This window comes from Vanellus vanellus, assembly GCF_965231255.1.
Source record: "Vanellus vanellus genome assembly, chromosome: 1".
Taxonomy (NCBI): Eukaryota; Metazoa; Chordata; class Aves; order Charadriiformes; family Charadriidae; genus Vanellus; species Vanellus vanellus.
This window is the reverse complement of record NC_138905.1, coordinates 193,990,246-194,011,617: the sequence shown is the minus strand read 5'-3', so window position 1 is coordinate 194,011,617 and position 21,372 is coordinate 193,990,246. Positions and strand designations below refer to the sequence as shown.

Below are 21,372 nucleotides of genomic sequence, written 5' to 3'. Positions count from 1 at the left end.
TTAATCCTACTCCTGGCCACTTCAGTATTAAAGGTTCCATTGTAAGCAATGGCATATTTTAAGAGAACAGCCTACTGACCGGCATAAAAAGGGTTTCATAATCTGTCCCCATGAAAATGAAATCTCATTTTTATATGAAGAATCCATTTCCAATAACGCAGTAATTTTTTGTCCCCATTCTATCGAAAGAATTAAAATATGAAGCAACAGTATGTCCTGAGAAAGACTTAGAAAAACAAGAATAAGATGAAAAATGTGTTATTCCTTACAATAATAGAACTTGTATGCAACCACTGAAATTATCAGCCTGTAGCTTTAAGAAAGTATTTGGACAATCCTACAGGACCTTGCGAAGTCCAAATTTATCATGTATCCAAAAAAGACAAGGCAAATTCAGAGAAGATAGCATCATCTCACGCTAACTGCAGGAAATCCTGGAATCACAGAATGGATGAGGTTGTCAGGGACCTCTGGAGATTGTCTATTCTAACCCCCTGCTCAAAACAGGGCCAACCTAGAGCAGATTGCCCAGGACTGTGTCCAGTTGGATTTTGAATATCTCCTGTGGTGGAGACTCCACAGCCTCCCTGTTCCAATGTTTAATCATCCTCACAGTAAAAAATTGTTTTCTTAAGATGGAAATAGAGCCACAGCCAGGGCCCAACCAGATGGCAGGTTGAGCCTGGAAGGTCCTCTACTGCGGCCTGTCTGCAGCTGAGGTTCTTCATATGGCCTTTTTATACTGACAGTATAAAAAAAAAGGCTATGCTGCTTCATCTGCAGCTGATAGCCATAGAGTCTGGCCATGGAGAGGAATAGAGACTGCCCCCTCCTAAAATTTTGGCAGAAAACATGACTCCTCTGTGGCACATTGGCACACAGTGGGGGTTATCTGTGCATGATTTTGAAAGTACTTGTCCAGGCAATCAATTCAGAACACTGATTGATTTCCTCTGTGTATAGTGCTGTCCATATTGTGTAGGTGTGTGTTTAAATACGAAAAATTATCTTTCTAGGTGTCTTTGGGTAGGGAGTGGTATGTCCATACAATCTACACTGTACGTTCAAAAGAGAATGCTAACCGTGGAATCGGCAAAAGAAGTGTGGAGCACCAGTACCACTCTCTCTTTAGTGGTGGGAGCCCAGGAGCATCCACTCAGAGACGTCAGAAGAGGGGAGCTGAGCAGGCCACAGAACTTACAAAAGACATTGGAGTGGAAAACAACCGAGGAACAAACATACAGCACATCGCACTAGATCGCACCAGCAAGAAACAGGTTCCTCAAAGGGAGGTCGCAGTCAATGGCATTCTCCCCAGGGAACTGAATAACCAAAGTGCCGGGGTCAGCGTAGTCACAATCATCGGTGGAGCTGCTGCCATTTTCCTTGCCATTGGCTTAATTGCAATCATCATTTTGCTGCTAAAACGGAAACAAAATTCTGAAAAGAAGGAAGCCACAAAGGAGTCACGCAGCAATGAACCAATGATGCTACCATATAATTACAGCAGCGACAGCTCGGAGGTTTGATTCCAAGACCACAGGATTCAAGCCAGAGTCTCCAGAGTGCCTCAGAAGAAAAAAACTTGAACTGCACTTTGTTTGCAGCAGGTCATGGTGACTCATGAGGAATAAAAAGTTCATATGCTTCTAGATGTACTTGAAATTTTTTTATCCTGAACTCTTGCTGCCATTATCAACAATAGAAGAGTCCGTACTGAATCTCCCACTTTGCACGACAGGTAATCCTGACATCCGTATATCATGCACTAATCTTAAGCAGCAATTCAAGGAACTGCATTGTAAGGGAGAGGTTTTTGTTTTGCTTTTCTATTTTCTGACATTTAAAAATGTAGAAGAAACTATCCAAAGGTGCTATATATCCTGTCTGCAATTAGAGAGGAAATCTGTTTCTTCGGAAACACACAATACTTGAGAGGAGGAATCCTTACACTCTTCAGTTAAATTTTGTACTGTTTCTCGCAGAGAACTCAATGTCTACAATTAATCTGAAAGGTGATGAAATGCCTCAGGCATGAATCCTCCCTCCTATAAGCTTTTGACTTCACTTGGCTATACCAGTGATTTATTTTATTATTTTTTTTTACTTATGTGTAACTGAACTTTTTGAAAAGACAGTTAAATTAGGCAGCATAGCATTATAATCAGTTGCATGTCACAGGATGCAATCCATACTTTTTATTCAGCTATTTAATCTGAGAAGTTCTTTTCCTTATTTATGATTTTATAAAGCCAAAGAATACAACAAATCCAGAAAGAATTTTGTTTTTCGCAGAAACTAGATGCTTATGTCCTCTTAAGTTTGTAACGGATCATGGAAGTGTTGTGAGGTAAATTATATTTGTTAGTGCATATCCACTGCTGGGAACTGCAAGCATAAGTATTTCAGTACCTAGAGAAGATGATAGAGTTAGATTCAAAATGCAGAGGACAAGGTTCTGCCTGAACCGAGCCTAGGAATCACGACACTGACTCCAGCATGTGATTGTCAGTTGCCATCTTAAATGGCAACAAAGTGAAGAAAAAAATTAACATTTGATTGAATTGAGTAGCATTTATTACTGTATAATCATAGCACATCTTGACAAACGTGCTGGGTCATTGTTGGGCATTTTTTAACAAGTGACTGCTTTTGCAAGAGGAATTCTGATTTTCTCTCAGTGTTCTTGATTTAGGTAACATGACAGGATGATGTTCCACGGAAATGCGGATCAGCAGTGTGTCATGTTAGTTCTTATCCAGACAGGACTTGTTCTGTCCCAAAGATATCCGGTCAAATGCTTGGTCATGAAAAATACGTAACCTTCAGGACAGATCGTCCCATTTGTCACACTAGTGTTATATACAAATAAGTCATTTCAAGTCAGTGGAGTTAAACTATATAAACTACATAAAATCTGAATCAGGCTGTTGAGACTATTGCTAAAATACCTGTTCCCTTCCAACATCTTGTGGTGGTGGGTGCAGGAAGCCCCCAAACTATCTTTATCTGTAGTACACTTGGCATTTGGTATTCTGGGGACCACGCTGCAGAGATCTGAGCTAGCTGAGGAGGATCTGACTTGAAAGCAGCCTGGCTGCAAGCACACAATGCTGCCTCTGCACTAAAGAATCTATCCAAAAGGCTTCCTGGCCTGGCTGTGGTGCTCTGTCAACACAGGTAGACCTGACCTAGTAATTCTGCACAATTGTCCTCTGAGCCCTAAAGGCTCAGAAACGTTGAGGTCTGCTAGCCTGGGAATATCTCTGCTATGATTCAAGGTACGGTGTGAATATGCCCACAGAGAGACTCACGCTGTTATCTCTTGCTCTGGGTTTATATTGTTATGACTTCACTGATTTAATAAGATTTCATCAGTTTTTCACCCAATGAATCGGGTGAGAATTTGTCCTACCTTTTCTAGGTTTTCTGAAGACTGTGATTCAGACTGCTTAATTGAAGGATGTTTGCAGCAACCTAAGGGTCAAACTCCATTACTAAAGTCATACAGTCGTCTTTTACTTTAATTAATAAGAGTTCTGGCCCGAAACAATTACCCGCAAGACGTGCCCAGTGCATTAGACTTTTTCCCTAGTCACCTGACATTAATTTACTCTTTTAATGAAGTTCCTGGTTTTGTGATCCATGTATTATGTGTGCAAGATTGATCAAAGACTTAACCCACAGATACTTTTTGTATTTAAGTTCACAACTAAGTTGCAAATGTAACCTAAGATGAAATTTGCCTTTGTGCTTATATGTGAAATCATTCTGATAACAAGTGCAGAATTTGTCTCCTAGAACCTGCATGTTTGGATAATAGCAGTCAGTGGTTCTACAGTAAAATGGGACACATGTAAATAATAGAACATTATAATATTTATAAAATGCCTGTTTTGTATAAGCAGAGAAGATCTTTTTAAAAATATATATATATAAAATACAGAAATTAGGTGTTTATCAGTAGAGCTATTTTTCTGCTTTTGAATTTTAACAGACAGAAATATCATTAAAGTTGCTTGCAGGCAAAATCTTTTTTTTAATTATTATTTCTTTTTATAAAATCTCATAAAGACCCATGTGTTCTACAAGCCAAATATTTAGCCCAGTGAACAGCTTGATCACTGCTTTGAATAGCGTCTGATTACAACTCTGTAAAATGTTTAGCTTGATGGGGATTATCAGACCAATATCTTTCTAACAATATATAATATAATAGTGCAAACCGGTGATAACAAAGGAAAACACAAAGCAAACACTGAAAAGCTGGACAAGCATGAGTAAGATTCATGAGTCAGATATCAAAGTCCTCTGCCTGAGAAAAAAATCCCGATGGTTTCAGTAAAGCCTGCCGGATTTGTCCCATTCTTAAGAAATTGGGTTTCTTACAATCCAGTGAACTATAAATACATCTGTAACAGCATGCCTTTTTTGTTATGGCTTCAAGGTTTTAGATTTCAGCAAGATGTTTTGGAGGCTTATTAACATTTTTCCTTCTACTTAACAAGTGGCCTCATTTATACTAACCTGAATAAGTGCCTCGTTCCCAGTTATGTGCACAAATACGTTAATATTTATCTATCCATGCAATAAACTGAGTATATTTTATATATATATTTAATCTATTTCCAGATTATGTATTCAATCCTCTTTTCCCTGGAGATGCTTATTCTGCTATCCATAATACCATTTGTTAAACCCTTTATACAATAATTACTGTGTTTAAATTTGTTATCAAGCTGTCAAAAATCTTTCGGTGCATATTTATTTGGAACAATTTTTTGCTTATGTCTATGTCTGTGATATTTGGCATTTGTATCAGGAAAAAAAATAAAACTACTTCTGGTTTGGTTACTGATCTAAAGTTTGTGTATAAATATCACTCTGTGGAGAGGGGTCAGTAATTCAGTTTTAAGAAAAACTAATTATTTGTCACACTGATGGAAGAACATAAGCTTACTACTGTGTTTGCAATAAAACTCACTGCTTTGTTCCCAAAGTGATTGTTTTCTGATCACGAAGTGGTCAGCTCAGGGGCTGTTTTTTAATCATTGTGGTTTCACTAACGGTTCAGAGAGGGATTTTTCTTTCGATTCCAGAACATCAAAAATCTCTAGATATCTGCAAGTCCTTTATAGGTCAGATTGCCATGTTCCTGTGTGCTGGCAGGGTTTATTATACTATACGCATTGATGAGTGAAGATGCTGGAAAGGGTCCAGAGAAGGGCAACGAAGCTGGTGAAGAGTCTTGAGAATAAGTCTTATGAGGAGCATAAGTCTTATGAGGAGCAGCTGAGGGACTTGGGGTTGTTTAGCCTGGAGAAAAGGAGGCTGAGTGGAGACCTTACTGCTCTCTACAACTGCCTGAAAGGAGGCTGTAGAGAGGTGGGCATTAGTCTCTTCTCACAAATTACAACTGATAAGACAAGAGGAAATGGCTTCAAGTTACACCAGGGGAGGTTTAGGTTAGACATTAGGAAAAACTTCTACACTGAAAGGGTTATCAAAGACTGGAACAGGCTGCCCAGGGAAGTGGTTGAATTGCCATCCTTGGATGTATTTAAAAGTCGTCTAGATATGGTGCTCAGGGACATGTTTTAGAAGTGGGCCTGGTAGAGTTAGATAACGGTTGGACTTGATGATCTTAAAGGTCTTTTCCAGCCATAATGATTCTATGAGTCTATGAGTCTGCAGCCAGAGGTCCTCTTGTTCCTGCAGCGCGGATGTTGCTGTCAGTTGCTTCTTGTGCCAGCTCATCAGATTTCTTTCCCAGTGGCAAATGTATCAAGTTAGAAATATATGAGATGTAGACATTTACTGCGAGTCTGTTATATATACTATGATGCAGAAAGAAAAAGCAACTCTGAACCTATTGTAAACTGGCCAGCACTGGCCTCTGATTTCTTAAGTAAGCACCCACTTCATTCATTGTCAGAATGACTATTCATATTCATGGCTAGGTACACAGGTAACACTTAAAGTATGTTTACCAAGTACTATAAGGAAGGATAAGCTAGCAGGCAGTGATTCCTGCATTGCTACGTCTGTCACCTTCTGCTACCTAAACTTGCTCCTGGGGTTTATACTCTTCGCAGATCCTCAGACTGAGCTGAGCCTTCCAGTGGCACATCTATGAGCTCTGCTTTGTGGCTTCTGCCAGAGCAAATCAGATTGGAAGGGTTTCTGCCCTGATGCAATATAAATAGCTATATATGATGTAAACGAATAAATAATCTTGTCACAGGACTATGGCACTATCAATAAATCAAAGGGCATTAATTTCCCACTCCGTGATAGCCCACAGTGACCAAGCCATGTCCACATTCGGTTCAGCACTTAGTGGACTTCTGAGACTACTGAGGTGTCCAGGTGTGTTCCAGCAGGTCCAGAATGACTTTCTCTTCACAGCCCAGGCACGGTTACATTTCAGCATTGATCGGAGTCAGGGTTTTTTAATGCATCCTCGCTGTCTTTGGAAAGAATGACTTAGCTCCTACCCGAAAGAATTCCACTGCTGCCACTGAATGCTTTAGCTTTGAAAGCTGTTCTGTAGGTTACTCTCAAGTGATGAGCTGTTTGACTTTTGGTTTTCTTATTATTTGTCCTAAGAGACAATCCATTCAGAATTTACTTTGCGCTGCTGTTGCTTTGGTAAATAACCACTGACTTACAGTAAAAATGAAGGGAACAGCTGGAAGATTCTTAAAGGATGCATCTATTTCATTCCATGGCCAATGCTCAAGACTGCGCTGGATTCCTGCTATCTCCTCTTACTTGCATTTTCATGACACTTTTTTTTCCTGAGTGTAAGTTTACATGTCAAGCGTGACTCTACAGCTACACAAGTTAAAGTGTTCCAGTTAAACTCGTGTAACTGGAAGATCAGGTGTAACAGTTATCATCTGTAGTGTCTTTTTGACTGTTTTTGTAGCAAAAGCTCTAACTTACCATGGAAGACAAGAGGAGGCATTCTGGATAAGCATATGATGTAGCCACCTCTTTAACTTTAATAATATATTAATTTTTGCTTTTCTCTCTCCTGCATTCTCTTCCAAAAAAACACATAATGGAATTAAATGAGACAGCAAATGTCAAAAATAATGACTTGGTGGGAAATACATAAGGATGGGGAGACCCAGTGTGTGCCTCAGGGAGATTTAACCTTGGGACAAAAAAGGGAAAAAATAATCTGTGATGTGAGTTGTATATTGTAGGAAGTAATGTAGCAGGAATGACCTGAAGTGACAAAGAGTGAGCTTTTCAAGGAACTGGGTGAGTGCAACCACGAACCAAACCGGTGTTGCCACCCAACAATAATTGAACATGCTGCTTCTCCTGTGCTGATCTTGACAGATGGGGCCCAACTCAGCCTGTTCTTATAAACATTTTGGAGGAGTGGAGGAAGCCCATGGAACGCAATAATGATATCTACCTGTTAAGGGACAGGAGGTAGTAATTAATGAGAATGTATAAATCTGTATGTTAGGTATAAAGATGGTTTACATATGTAGTGTAAGTTGTAGAGTGTTGGTAAAAAGGTATTTCGGTAATGAGAATTAAATACAATGGGATTCTGAGAAGATATATAAATGTATTAAATTATGTGGGACTTGAGCATGGTGCAAATGGTATGGAATAAGGGGTGGAGACTGTACTAGGTGTGGCTGGGAGGGAGTTCACTTTCCCCATAGCAGCCCTCAGAGCGCTGGGCTTTGTATTTGTAGGTAAAAAAGATGTTGATAACACAGCAATGTTTTGGCCACTGCTGAGAAGTGCTTCAACAGCATCAAGGCCATCTCTCCAAACCACCCCCCTATGCCAAAAGGATAGTAGGCTGGGGGTAGGCAAGATCTTGGGAGGGGACATAGACAGGACAGCTAAATCCAAGCTGACCAAAGGGATATTCCATACCATATGACATCTGCTCAGCAATAAACGCTAAGAGATAGGAGGAGGAAGGGGTGCATTTGTCATTAAGGTGTTTGTCTTCCAGAGCAGCTGCTACACATACTGAGGCCTAACTTCCCAGGCAGTGGGTGGACATCACCTGCTGATGTGAAGTAGAGAATAGATCTTTTTGTTTGCCTTTGCTTGCGCACGCGGCCTTTGCTTTTTCTTGATTAAACTGCCTTTATCTCATCCCACGAGTTCTTTTTCATCTTATTTCCTTCCCACCCTGCCCTGCTGAGGAATGATAGAGCAGCTAGGTGGGCACCTGGCATCCAGACAAGGTCAGCCTATATAAGGCTCCAGGGGGACCATATTGCAGCCTTTCGGTACTTAAAGGGGGCCTACAGGAAAGATGGGGACAGATTTTTTAGGAGGGCCTGTTGTGCTAGGACAAGTGGCAATGGCTTTAAACTAAAAGAAGGAAGATTTAGACTAGATATAAGGAAGAAATTTTTTACAATGAGGATGGTAAAACACTGGCATAGGTTGCCCAGAGAGGTGGTAGATGCCTCATCCTTGGAAATATTCAAGGTCGGGTTGGATGGGCCTCTGAGCAACCCGATCTAGTTGAAGATGTTCCTGTTCATCGCAGGGGGGTTGGACTAGATCACCTTTAAAGGTCCCTTCCAACCCAAAAGATTTTTTCATTCTCTGACATAAGGCCATACTGCCTCACCCCTCCATTGTGTGCTGTGTGGCCAGGCCACACATATAAGGCCATACTCGCCCACCTCTGGCCCATGTCAGACGTGGTGTCTGCTCCTGCAAGGTGAAGGCAGGCAACGGCTGACAACAGGGTCAGAGGGGTGCTAGTCCTCACAGACCTGTGGAAGGCAACTATTGGTGACTGTTCACAGCAGCATTTTGTAGCCGATGGCCCACTCCCCATGCCTTCAGCCATGAGGCAGGATTGTGTGGGCTAGGCGCTTGTGGTGAGCTCATGCCAGGCTATGTCGGATGCTCTGGTCCGGGTGCAGACGCTGTGGGGGAAGACCGGGTGCTTCCTGGCAACACATGCAGCCAGCTGCTGGAGCAGGAGGCCCACCTGCAGCGTGCCATGGAAGGCCTGGAGAGGCAATGCAGTGCTATGGAGGTAGAGATCTCCCTCCTGAGAAAGGGAAGCTCTCCAGAAGCGTGCAAGGAGGCAGAGAGGCTCCAGCAGAAAAGTGCTAAGCTTGCTGCCCTCACCAAGAAGCTGAAAGAAAGATGCAGGCACTTGCAGGAGACCATCAAGCGCCTCACGGATCCTCCAGTGTCAGTGCCCATCCAAAGCACCACTGAGGAACGGGGCATGAAATCCTTGCCTCAGCAGAGGGCTGGAGAAAGGAGAGAGCCTGCCAGAGCTTTGCTGGCACGGGATCAGCAGAATGAAGCCTCACAGAAGGTGGCTGAGGAGTTTCAGGCCCAGATGGCTGCAGATAAAGAGAGCTCGTATTATGTGAGCACCTTCAGACAAAGGTGTGAGATGTTAAAGGTAAAGCTTATGGAGATGGCAGACAAAATCACCAGAGTAGCAGAAGAAAGTTCTCGCCTCCATCGCCAGATGTGCTGGGCAGAAAAGGTTGAAGCTGAAAATGCTGACCTGAAGAGGCAATTAATGCAAGTGGCAGAGAAGCAAAATTCTGCCACCCAAGCCATCAGCTGTCTTCAAGCCCAACTGGAAGATGCCAAGAGCAAACTGAAAGCTGTGAGAGAAAAGGCAGAAAGAAGGCAACTTCTGGAGAAGGAAGGTGGGGAGAGAAAGCCAGCACTGCAGAGGAAAGAAAAGCAACATGAGTTTTTGCAGCATGCTCAGACAGGTGGAAAAAGGGGACATCATGATGCCATGCAACTGTTTCAAGCCCAGGTGAGTGAGCTGGAGAATCAGTTTCAGAGTCCTTCAAAGTCAGCTTGGGCAGAGGACAGTCCTGGGTCCTGCCTTCTTTCAGAGAAGGACTCTTTAGAGTCCTGTGAGGCAGAGGAACTGGTAGCAGATAAACTGTTTGTCAACCTGCAGGCTCTGGGACCACAACCAGGAAAGCTTTAAGATTCATAGCTCGCTATAGCTACGATCCTTTTGATGGTCCCAGTCCGCAGCTTGAACTAGAGCTTCCTCTAACTGGAGGACAATATGTTTATGTCTTTGGACAGGTGGACGAAGATGGTTGGTATGTGGGAGAGCTGGCAAATGGTAGAAGAGCATTCATCCCCTCAAATTGTGTCAAAGAAATTCCAGATGATGACCTGGAAAACAAGAACTGGAATGATTCTCATTGTTATCTTTCCAGTCTCTCACCTATTTTGGAGAAAGATGAAGAGGATCTAGATGTGCGTGTTGGGGGCTAAAAAGCACAGATACAATGGATCATAATAAACGTAGCCTATACAACCTTCCAGAATATCTGCAGAAGTGAATTTGTACTTAAAAGGGATCTGATGTAGACTTTTAGATTTGTTAGAATGGGAGGACCTCTGGAGGGCAGCAGGGCCCTCCAGCGGACACCAGCAAAGCCCAGATAGGGACCCAGGGTACTCTGGAGTGTAATTAGTACCCTGCAAAGGCCCCTGTAAAGCCCAGTAAAGGCTCCTGGGGCTTTCTAGAGGGCAACTCTGCCATGTCATAGCACCACTGCTGTTGGCAGCTATGTGGACTCTCCTTTTGGGGCCATTTGCTGTGCATATCCTCACCTTGGGGAGCAGAGAGAAGCAAAACAGCTAATGGCAGCACCCAAGGGGCCATCTGCACTTGCATCGGTCACACACCAGGAAAGGATGTTTTCAGGGCACCTCAAACCCACTGCTGCCCCCGCATTTGCAGCCTGGAAGTGAGCTGAAGGAATGGGTTGGGCTTGGACAGGTGTCCTGGTTTGAGCGACACAGGACTAATTTCTCTTTCAGTAATTTTACTTCTCAGTAAAGTCTCTTCTAATGCTTGGGAAAACTGTACTTTTAGAAGGCCCTAGTGTCTGAATTTGTGAAAATACTTTATAGCCCACTACAGTATGTGGGTTTCAAGGTCTCAGTGTTTTTGAGCTTACCAGGTGCAGGGATGAGGAGGAGTGAAACCTGGGCACTTGACCCAAGCTGGCCAACAGGATTATTTCATGACATGAATGTCACATTCAATATAAATTAGAAAGTTTGCTGAGGAATTCTCTCTCTTCCTTGATGGCGATGATCCTAAGAACTTCTTGCCCTGGCGTGGGACCCCTGAGCCCTTCCCTTCCTCCTGAAGCCGTAGCACTCGCAGTGTCCGACATTTGCTGTCCACTGCTGGGAGTGCACAGCTTCCTACGGATACAATTGGCTAAGTATAATCCTTGTATATTTTATAGTGGTATCAGGATCAATATTGGTTCTTTAATATTATTAATGTTAATTATTTAGTATTATTCTATTAAATCTGTTTATATTTCAACCCCTGAAGTTTCCTTGTTTTTTCCCGACTCCCCTGTCTGGGTGGGGAGGAGTCATTGGGTGATAGAATAATTGTCTAAATGACAATTAATTGTCATAACAACATAATAACAGGGCTTTCCAGAGCGTCCCAGCATCACTTCCCAAGCCTGAACCGGCCCTGCAGGTCTTTTGGCTCAGAGATGCTTCTGCTGGCTTCCTGTGAGTGCTGCCCATTAAAACATTCCTGAGTGTGAAGCCAGATGCCTCCCACGTGATTGCTAATGGAGCACACCTCCAGTGTACGTCTGTATGTGTGCAATTACTGTTCTCATGCAAAGCACCCAGAAGGTTCCTTTCCATATGGGCATCTATTTCTGAATAAACACATGGAGAATAATCCCAGCTGTGGAATACACCTTTTCTAACCATAAGATAGAGGGTAAAAACATGCTTTTTTTTCTTCAAAATGAATTGTTCCAAAGCTTCCTTCAAGCCACAGCAACAGCAGTGTATAGATGCTGGAGGTTCAGCCAATTCTAGCTGCAAGATTCTGTGCCTTAGAGTATATTAACATCCCACAGGTGACCTGGGTCAGAGGCATTGATGCTGCCGCAGTGAGTCATTAATGGAATTAAATGAGACAGCAAATGACAAAAATAATGACAAAAGGTGAAGAATACCTTCCCCATAAGGACAGATTAACTAGATAAGATTTTCTTCTGCTCTTCACCCTCAGAAGGTAGTACCCAAGGGAGAGTATGTGAGCGGTACATTAAATCCTGAACAATACAGAGGCAGTGAATAGAGAACGATGATTCACTATTTCTTATAGTATTTTAGAGAGTTTCTACCCAACAAAATTTGCTGGCTACAAGGATGAAACAAAGTAGGCAATACCTAATCATCCGAGACAAAATTAAAATGTCAAGACTCATTACTGAAAGAGCATGTGTATGCCAAACTAAAAAAGAAGTGAAATTCATGGAAGAAAAGTCCGTTGACATCAGCTATTTGTTTCAACAGCTAGTTCAGAAAGCCTGGACTGGAAAAAAGCTGTGAGGATTCAGGAGAAGGAACAAGCTGTTCATCTTCTCGTTCCTTTCTCTCCCCTGCAACTCCACTACTGGGCACTGTCAGAGGCAAATCACCCAACCCAGAAGAGCCACTCTCATGTCCTAACAGTTGTGCAAAGAGCCGCCAGTCTCAGGCTTGGAACAGATAATAGAAAGTACAAAATACATAATGATTTGGGGTTTTTTCTTGGGGTAAGAGGGAAAGAAAGCTTTAATTTGTCAGCACCCCAGGTCTCTGGCAGCTGACTTACCTGCACCTCACGTCTGCCTAGTCCTCCTACTGAGGATTGCTTGAAAGAGTCGCGCGAGCCAATAGCCTTTTCCTGGCGCATAACCTGTGAAGGCATATGGTCTGGAAAGTGGGTGCAGAGGTAAAAGATACTGTTGATTATTTTATTAAACTCATAAACGTGCTCCCTTTATTCTCTGCTGTTTGTAACAAAAGGTTAAAAGAGTATTTCTTGGGCTATCGAGTGTCTCTTTCACTGATTTATTTTTTTCATGTTTCTTATGGCACCAGAATGATCCTGGCAAGAAAGAAACATAAATACCAAATTCTTTAAGTAGCAGTACCTCATGGGGATATGGCTGGGCTTCTCTTCCAATTCTTGGCAAAAGGCTTGGATTTCAGTACAGCCAGCTACACTGCGCCTCACAGGGACTGGTCCCCAGTATTGTCAAGTCTGTGAAACAGAGGCTGGAGTAGGATCTGGGTAATCATTGAGAACAGAAACCTCTGTCTTCGGGGACAAAATGATGTTGATATGTGAAGAGATTGGCTTCATAGGAGGTGTCCTCCTATGCCCACATCTCATAGCAGCATTACACAACAATGCCACAGACCACCTCATCAACGGTGTGCCTTACGCAGTTTCCTGGAGACAGGATTCCCAGCCTCCCCTTGTCAGGATCTTGAAACACTGTCTCCCAGTAGGAGGAAGGGAAAGATTTGTATCCACCCTCAAAGAGCATCATCTGGAGAGAGATTTGTGATGGCTTTGGGGGCATCAGCAGCCGCCCATGCATCACGCGTGCAGCAACTTTCACGTTCCCAGGACTTAGCCCTGGGAACACAAGATGCCCTCAATACCCCATGCAACCTGAACACACCAGAGCGTGCAGTCCAGCACAGGCACTCTCGGGGCTCCTCTGTGCCCCAGCAGACTTCTTCCATCTCAGGTCACAATGTCAACCACTAACTCGCTGTGCTGCGCAGGGGATGTGCTCATTTATGTCACGTCTTCCAAGATTTCAGATGCAAAAGTCTCAGCAGACTGTGTTCACTTTGCCTCAACTCCACTCAGTTCCTAACTTAGGCGAACTTTAGTAACAAGGTCAAAAAAAACCACAAAAATATTTATGAACTGTACCATGATGGACAGACACCAAAAAGTTGCTGAATAGAGGTGCAACAGAGGAGTGCAATTCTCTCTGCTGATTAAGGGTCTACATGCCACATTCGGTTATGGAAAAGCCTTGGTTCAGCAGTGATTGTCAACACAGCAGGTTGTGCACTGGGACCTAAACCCGCCTGCAGAGAGTACCCAGAATGGTCCGTGGCTGCAATTGTTTCGTTATCAACTTAAATGTTTTTAACCAGAGTGGCATCTCAAAAAAAAAAAAAAAAAGAGTTTAAGAGAGAGAACCCACTTCTTGCTTTTATGAAGCCAGGCTAAATGCGAGCAATTCAATAACTTCTTTCTATTGCTGGCAGTTTCTTTCTGAGCTAGTTGTATCGTTAGATAGCTTGTCCAGGAAATTCAGGTCCTGTTATCGGCCTTTAGCATGAAGAGGTTTGTGTGCGCACCTCCTGCAACAGTTGCTGCACCCATTTATTACTATTTCCTCGGCTGCGGTGATTTTCCTACCCTGCAACGCTGCGCTCGGAACAGGACGACCAATAACAGCTTCTGTCTGAGCTCTTTTGGCCTGGTGCACAGCAGCTTGGCTTTTCCTTTCCAATTTGGCTCTCAAAATGAAGGTGCTGAGGAGATATTTATCCCCTAGGAAATTTCGGTTTCCTGAGGAACTGTGCGTTTGACATCCGTAACATCATTACGGACGGTAAGTGTGGTGCCAACAATTCAAAAAAATTCTTGCAGCAACTAGGCACTGCCTGTAGCTCCCATCTGGAACTGTCAGCTGTGGTGATATGCATTATCCCAGTCTCCTCATGAAGTGGCTGAGAAGTTTTGTTCCCTGACAAAATGATTGGTTTCAAGGCATGACTGCAACAAGTGCACATTTGTTCGCGCACACGCATGCACACACAGAGAATATGTTTTTATTATTATGTAAATTTTATATAGATTTTATTATGTAATATATATATTAAACTTTACTTATAGTTATTTATAATATGTACATTTTATATAGTATGTAATAGATATCAATGTATGTAAATAGTACACATATTATGTGTGTTTCTATTTTTGTATTATATAATACAATACTTTATTTATATGTAATTCCTCAGATAAGATCACAAGGATGAAGAGTGACAAGCTGGGAAGCAGAATTCAAGGTTTATCTGCCTGGAAGGAGTCACAGCTGCCAGACCCATGGCCAAAACCTGAGAATGCACTTCCCAGCGCTTGGGGTCAGGGAGACTGATTTGATACACTCTGCTGAAGTCCAAAATAAGCAAACTGGTGGCATTCAGGACTGTCTCCCAGATGGTGACTTCAGCGGTCGCAGCTCCTGGAACCAGCAGCTGCAATCTCTACTTCCAGTTTGAGCTTTCCTGTCCTGGTCTGCTGCAGGATGCCACGGAGCCGCACAACCATTCCTCCAAAATACTTTGTGTTTGGAGGGCAGCAGGTAAACACATTGAGAAAAAGAGAAATTAAATTACAAAAGTTCTCCAAAAGTCCATGTATCAGTGCCTCTTCTATTTATTTTATGTCAAGATGCTGCAGTAGCAGGATTTGCTCCTCCCGAGCCCCCGCAGCCTGGGGGCTGGAAAACGATAGCCATAGCATCAGCTTCTCCATGTGCCCCTCTCCTGGGCTGCTGGTCTCTTGGCTCCCCTTCTGCGGCTGCTGTGAGCTGCTTTTGGTCACCCATTAGCAGATTGGCCTGGAAATGCCCCCAAAGAGGGGGCAGGCAGAAGGCTCAGTCAGTGAGCCTGTGCCTCTAAGGACCAATGACAGGTGATGCTGCCAGCGTCTTGGACACGTGAGTCCTCTTCTCCCCAGTCCCCAGGCATTGTAAGAGAGTCTTTTTCGTTTGGTGAAGGTATGAAGTTAAAAGCTAATTAGCTGCCCAGGGAATGAGGGAATTTGGCTGCTAAACAAAGAAGAGCCGTCAGCTGTCGGATGCAGTCCAAGATTTCTCAAAGGGGCAACAAAGGTGCAGCTTTATTCCCACGTGAGTGCCCGTGGATGAGGGCTTTAACTCCTCAGTGTCTCCTGGCACCCCTGGCTGAGGCAGGAGAGGTCACTTCAGTGCAGCTCCGACCAGCCCTCACCACCCCTCTGGAGCACTCAAACCTAACTTTCAGTCTGCTTCTCATTGAATGAGCTGTGGCAACTATTCATAGAACAGAGTGAAGAGCTCAAGACGCTCAAGATGCGTGGAGCATCCTACCTGGTGAGTCACCAACATTAGCTGCAAACGGGTCTTTCGTGCCACTGTCACACAGTGTAAGGTGAGACTGTTGCTTAAAATAGATTGGGAGGTAGGAAAAAGGAGGTAAACGTGTGCTTTAAAGAAAATTAAGCAGGCCAAGAGGGTGCCCACAGATTAAAAGGCACTTGCTTGTGGTAACAGCCTCAGAACGCCAGGCTGAATATTCAGAAAGACCTTAATTTAATGACTTGGGACCAAACTGTTCTGTCATCATGTCTGATTTATTTCTTTTGGGGTTTTGCTTCATATTTGTTTCCTATTTTTCTAGAAAATGTAAATTAATTCTCCTTTTTTGCCTGATCCCTGCTTACATACCTGCATTTTAAAGGGAAACTGTCAATGTCATATTTACCTTCCCATTAAAGATCTTGATAAACTGGTCACACTGTGAGAATTTTATTTAAAGAAAAAATAAAATAAAATAAAATAAAATAAATAATAATTAAAAAAAAAAAAACAGAAAAGATACACACCTGCATTTTACAATTTTCAGAAAATGCTGAAGTACTGAAAATTAAATGCATCACAACTGCCCAGGCGTTTTTCAGAGTCTAGTAAAATCAGCCCTTACGACATCGGTGAATTATCTTACAAAAACGGGGGAAATAAATAGCCTTCAGTGTTAATAAAATCATTAATAACACAGATAGATCAAATTGGATATGATTTGGGCTTAGCTGTCTTCTTCCTTCTGTATCCTTTTATTTCATTACCTTCTTCTTTTCCTTCTACTGTAGCTCCTTCCTGCATTTCTTTCACTGCATGAAAATGTTGAAAACATGCCACCTTCTGTTATCTTCAGCTATTGCACAGTCCCAAGAAAACTTCTAACCTTTGGGAACCTTCATAAAATGAGTGCACAGGTACATGTAGGCACATGCACGTACATGTAAACTTACATATCGGCACATCGCTTAAATTCCTCTGAACTATGAAAATCTCTTTATTCACAGGCTTTTCTTTAGTTACACAATTTGCACTCAAGCTGTTACAATAAACATGCTCACTAAAGGGTTTCCAAGGAAGCCAGAAATTAGGCCAACTCTGGACATGGTTGCTGGAAAGTAAAGGGGGAGGAGGAAGGTGACCCTTCGTCCAGTCTTTCTTTCATGAGTGCACTGGTCAAAAAGCTGTATCTGCTTTTTTTTCCTTCTTACCCTCAGCTCCCTCACCTCCACACATACACCTACACGGACACACCTCAGCTTCAGAGCTGCTCTGGGGAAATCTCCCTCCTCTCCTGTCACTGATGTGGGGATGCTGCAGAGCAGCTGCCAGGGCACCCTGGGCATCCCCGCTTGCACACTGCCACAAAAAAACAGTGGGATGGGGAAGTCAAAACACAGCTCCAGCCCCAAAGTTTTACTTTTGTGTTGTTTCATGACTTTTAACCTCAGTTTTAGTATTGCTAGTGATTCTTCCCCCCCCAAAAAAAAATGTGACGGGCATTTCTTACACCACTACCCCTCCACGAGTTTATCCCAGTATCTCAGTCTTCTGTTATCCCAAATAAAGCGCAACAGTATGGGTATGAGCAGATTCCTCCACGTAGATTTTCCTACCCATGTTTCCTCTTACCATTTAATGAGTCACTATAGCTACACATAAAAGAGGACTTTGGCAAGGCTTGGCTGGCTCTCCAGGCTCCGAGGTATGAGAAAAGCTTTTTTCCCCTTTTCTCTGGCCCCTAAAAAGTAGTGTGCTTCTTTCTAAGAAGCCAGGGCTGTATTCAGGGGTCTTAGTTTGTTTTCACTGAGGACTTTGTAGTGGAAGACCATGTAGGCAGGAGATATTTCTGTGTTAGGTAGTAGGGAAGAAGAGCAGCACATATGAGCGAGGGTAGGGGGATGTACGTAGCCACAGAAATGCTGTTTGTGGGTCGTCTTTGCAGGCAGATAAGGATGTGTGGTCAGGGTACATCTCTCAGGGCTGCCATAAAGGAATGTGTTATTCTTTATCTGCATTTGCATGAGGAGTGTTTTCCAAAGTTCATAGCTGCGTTCTTCTGTACCTTATACACGTTATCTTGCCTTTATATGATCTTGAACGGCTCTGTGTAGGGGATCCTGCCTCTCTGACTCCTTAGAGCGGGCACTTGCAGTTATCTGAGTTGCAGATAGGGTTACTTATTCTTTAAAATCACTGTAAATACAATCAAGCCAGCCTTTGTTTCTACTATAACCCCCATGGCAAAAGGGCTATCTGCAGACTGTAAAGAGGAATAAGTAATGAGTCAAATAAATATCCTGAGAAGGTGCATTTTTTCTCTGTGTTTTTTTAACCTCAGAGATACGCATTATGCCAGAGGAGGCAAAGACCCTCTCTGCCTATTCCTGTGTGCCAGAAAGGTGTTAGAATTCCTAAATAGCTAGCCTTATATCACAATACCTCAAGGCACTTTAATTCCTATTAGAAGTGAAGCGAGCTCTCTGCCTACCATGAAATATGGGGAACTTAAAGATGATTTAAAGTAACCTTTCCCCCTCCCTTCTAGTCATAAGTGGAATTTAGCTGGAACAGAGAATAGAGGCCCCACGTTTTCAAGACATCTCTTTTCCCAGATAAGCTCGACTCGCAGGGAGTGGAAAGAGAAAAGTGTGTTGCAGTAAATCAGAATATCCATATGGTGCGGAGTGGGGTCAGGCTTCTGACTGCAATAATCACTTCAGAAAGGGGACAAATGAGATAAGTGTTGCTCTTGGCCATAAACTCTGGTGGTCAGCACAAAATATTTCATCTTGCCTTCCAGGGTTAATGCCACAAGGCCGATGCAGCTGGGTAGAGCAAGGTATTCATGACTACCTCTGAAGAGTTCTGCCAACTCAGAACACACTGACTTTATAAAATCCTACCCCTAAAATATGGCTTGAACACCACTGTTTTTGCCAGGCAGTAGGTTAGAAAGCTGGATAGAAAAATGGACTTGTATCCAGACAAATTGGTTTTGGAGACAGTTGAGGCTGTCAAGAGGTGAGCAGCTCTCAGTATCCCAAAGTGAATCCCACCAGAGGTGTCTCAGAAATCAAACTCATGTTTGATTCTGAACTGCCAGTGAGTCACCTGGGACATGTTTGGTGGTGGTGGGTTATTATTCTTTTTTCCTCCTCTTTTGTATACCCAAGTGTTTAAGCATTCCTTAGAGCAGACAGGAGAAGGTCCCTCCACTAGGGTAACACAAATCACTTTTTAAGACCCACTAGCTGTATTGACTGTCCTGGAGCTCAGACACGCAGCTCCCGTACGAGCAGCCTGTGCTGTGGAGAACCACCCATGTGCATGTGAATCCTGAGCTGGCTCCCCATTACTCCTAGTACCTGTTGCAGGAAGGAGAAAGGGGTCTCAGAAAGCAGGAGTGGCAATTTCGCAGTTGTTCTTGAAAGCATGCTTCTGCGGTGGAGAGCGCAGCTGCCCACTGGATGGCACCAGGACCCTGTACATAAGCTGCCGCTTGCATGCTTCCCTTCAACATCCCTGACCGTCCCATCTCTAGGCTAAGTGGTGCTTTACAAACAGACACAGCAAGACCCTGGAAGCAAAAGGATAAGTAGAAATTACAGATGTGAAAGCTGGCACTGAAGATGCAGAATGCTGTTGAGGATAATATTTCCAAAAGTGGATGTGATCATTAACGCACGTGCAGCGGTGTGTTACTGAGATGGGAATATTCTACAGAACACTTCGGGTCATGCCAACACTGAGTGCTGCTGTACCAGATATATTACAGCTCCAATATGAACTGGAGTTGAAGGCAGCCAACTGTATTAGCAAGAGGGAAGATTCCTGCTATGACCACCATGTCCAGGCTGCGTACAGCACCTTCACAGTACAAAAAGGCACATTGTTCATCCAAATAGCTGCCTAAAAAGCTGATGGCTGCAAAGGGTCAGAGCTCCACGGCTAAATTTCTGCAGAAAGCAGAGATCACCAGACATTACCTGAATAACTGTCCCACTGAGCTGCTACAAGAGTCATCCAGATTTTACTCCTCTTCCAGAGGACAGCCGATGCTCTGCCTGCCGCCTGGGGAGGTGCTGCAGCTCCTGACGCTGAAACATAGTGTAACTATGCGGCTTCTCCTTTGCAACAAAACCAAAACTCTCCTGACACTCATATCCTGTCTCCTTTCCCCTTTCTCTTTGAATCCCAGCCTTGAACATTAAAATCAAGGGATCAAAAAAAAAAAAAAAATAGGACAGCTTCTGATCTGCCAGTGGAGCTGACCTAAACTTGCTTGAGTACAATGGAGGTTGGAGCAGAGCCTTATCCCAGGCTTGGGAGAAGAGAAGCTTTCTTATGTCTCATGTTTCTCTGAGTTACTGGGTAAAGTGAATGTTTTGGATTTAATTTGCCGATCAGAACAAGGAAAGAAAGCTGCCAGTGGCAGATAGGCCTATGGCTAGCTGTGCTTGTACCTGGTATGTGATTTTTTTCCCCCGTCTGTTTGTGAAACATTTTTTAGTATAATTATGCAATCATCTGAAACATTAGAGTCTCTCCATTTAACAAGTCAGGAAATGCAAGGAGTGAGGGTCAGTAATAGTTATAAATTCCTTCTTTCAATTTTGCCAGCATAAAACAGTAAATTAGTAAATAGACAGTAAATTATCCATGGCCCAGCAATGTGCCCTTGTTGCCAAAAAGGCCAATGGAATCCTGGGCTGCATAGGGAAGAGTGTGGCCAGTAGGTCGAGGGAGGTCATTCTCCCCCTCTACTCTGCACTGGGGAGGCCACAACTGGAATACTGTGTCCAATTTTGGGCTCCCCAGTTCAAGAGGGACAGGGAACTGCTGGAGCGAGTCCAGCGAAGGGCAAATAAGATGATTAAGGGCTTGGAGCATCTGCCTTATGAGGAAAGGCTGAGAGAGCTGGGACTCTGTAGCCTGGAGAAGAGAAGGCTGAGGGGAGACCTTATTATGGCATACAAGTATCTAAAGGGTGGGTTGAAGGAGGATGGAGCCAGGCTCTTTTCAATGGTTCCAAGTAACAGGACGAGGGGTAACGGGCACAATTAGTACACAGGAAGTTCCGTTCAAATACACGGAAACACTTCTTTACGGTGAGGGTGACAGAGCACTGGAACAGGCTGCCCAGGGAGGTTGTGGAGTCCCCTTCTGTGGAGATTTTCAAGACCCGCCTGGATGCAGTCCTGAGTAACGTGCTCTAGGCAATCCTGCTTTAGCAGGGGAGTTGGGCTAGATGATCTCTAGAGGTCCCTTCCAACTCTGATAATTCGGTGATTCTGTGATTCTGTGAAAAGGCTGGTTTTCCTGATTTCGTTATATGCTCCCAAATCCACAGAACTGGATGTGTAACCATTATTCTTATTATTCTCAGCTAATT

At 43.4% G+C, this 21,372-nt stretch overlaps 1 protein-coding gene across 1 annotated transcript in view; it reads left to right on the top strand.

Annotated features, from left to right (window-relative positions):
* Positions 1-1,529, top strand: part of FREM2 (FRAS1 related extracellular matrix 2) — a gene marked incomplete at both ends in the record, with an annotated part of 140,509 nt that extends 138,980 nt beyond the window's left edge. Inside the window, one exon of the mRNA XM_082481988.1 lies at positions 1,017-1,529. Coding sequence (XP_082338114.1) covers positions 1,017-1,529 — 513 coding nt within the window. The remainder of the gene's footprint in view (positions 1-1,016) is intronic.
* Between the last annotated feature and the right edge of the window lie 19,843 nt (positions 1,530-21,372).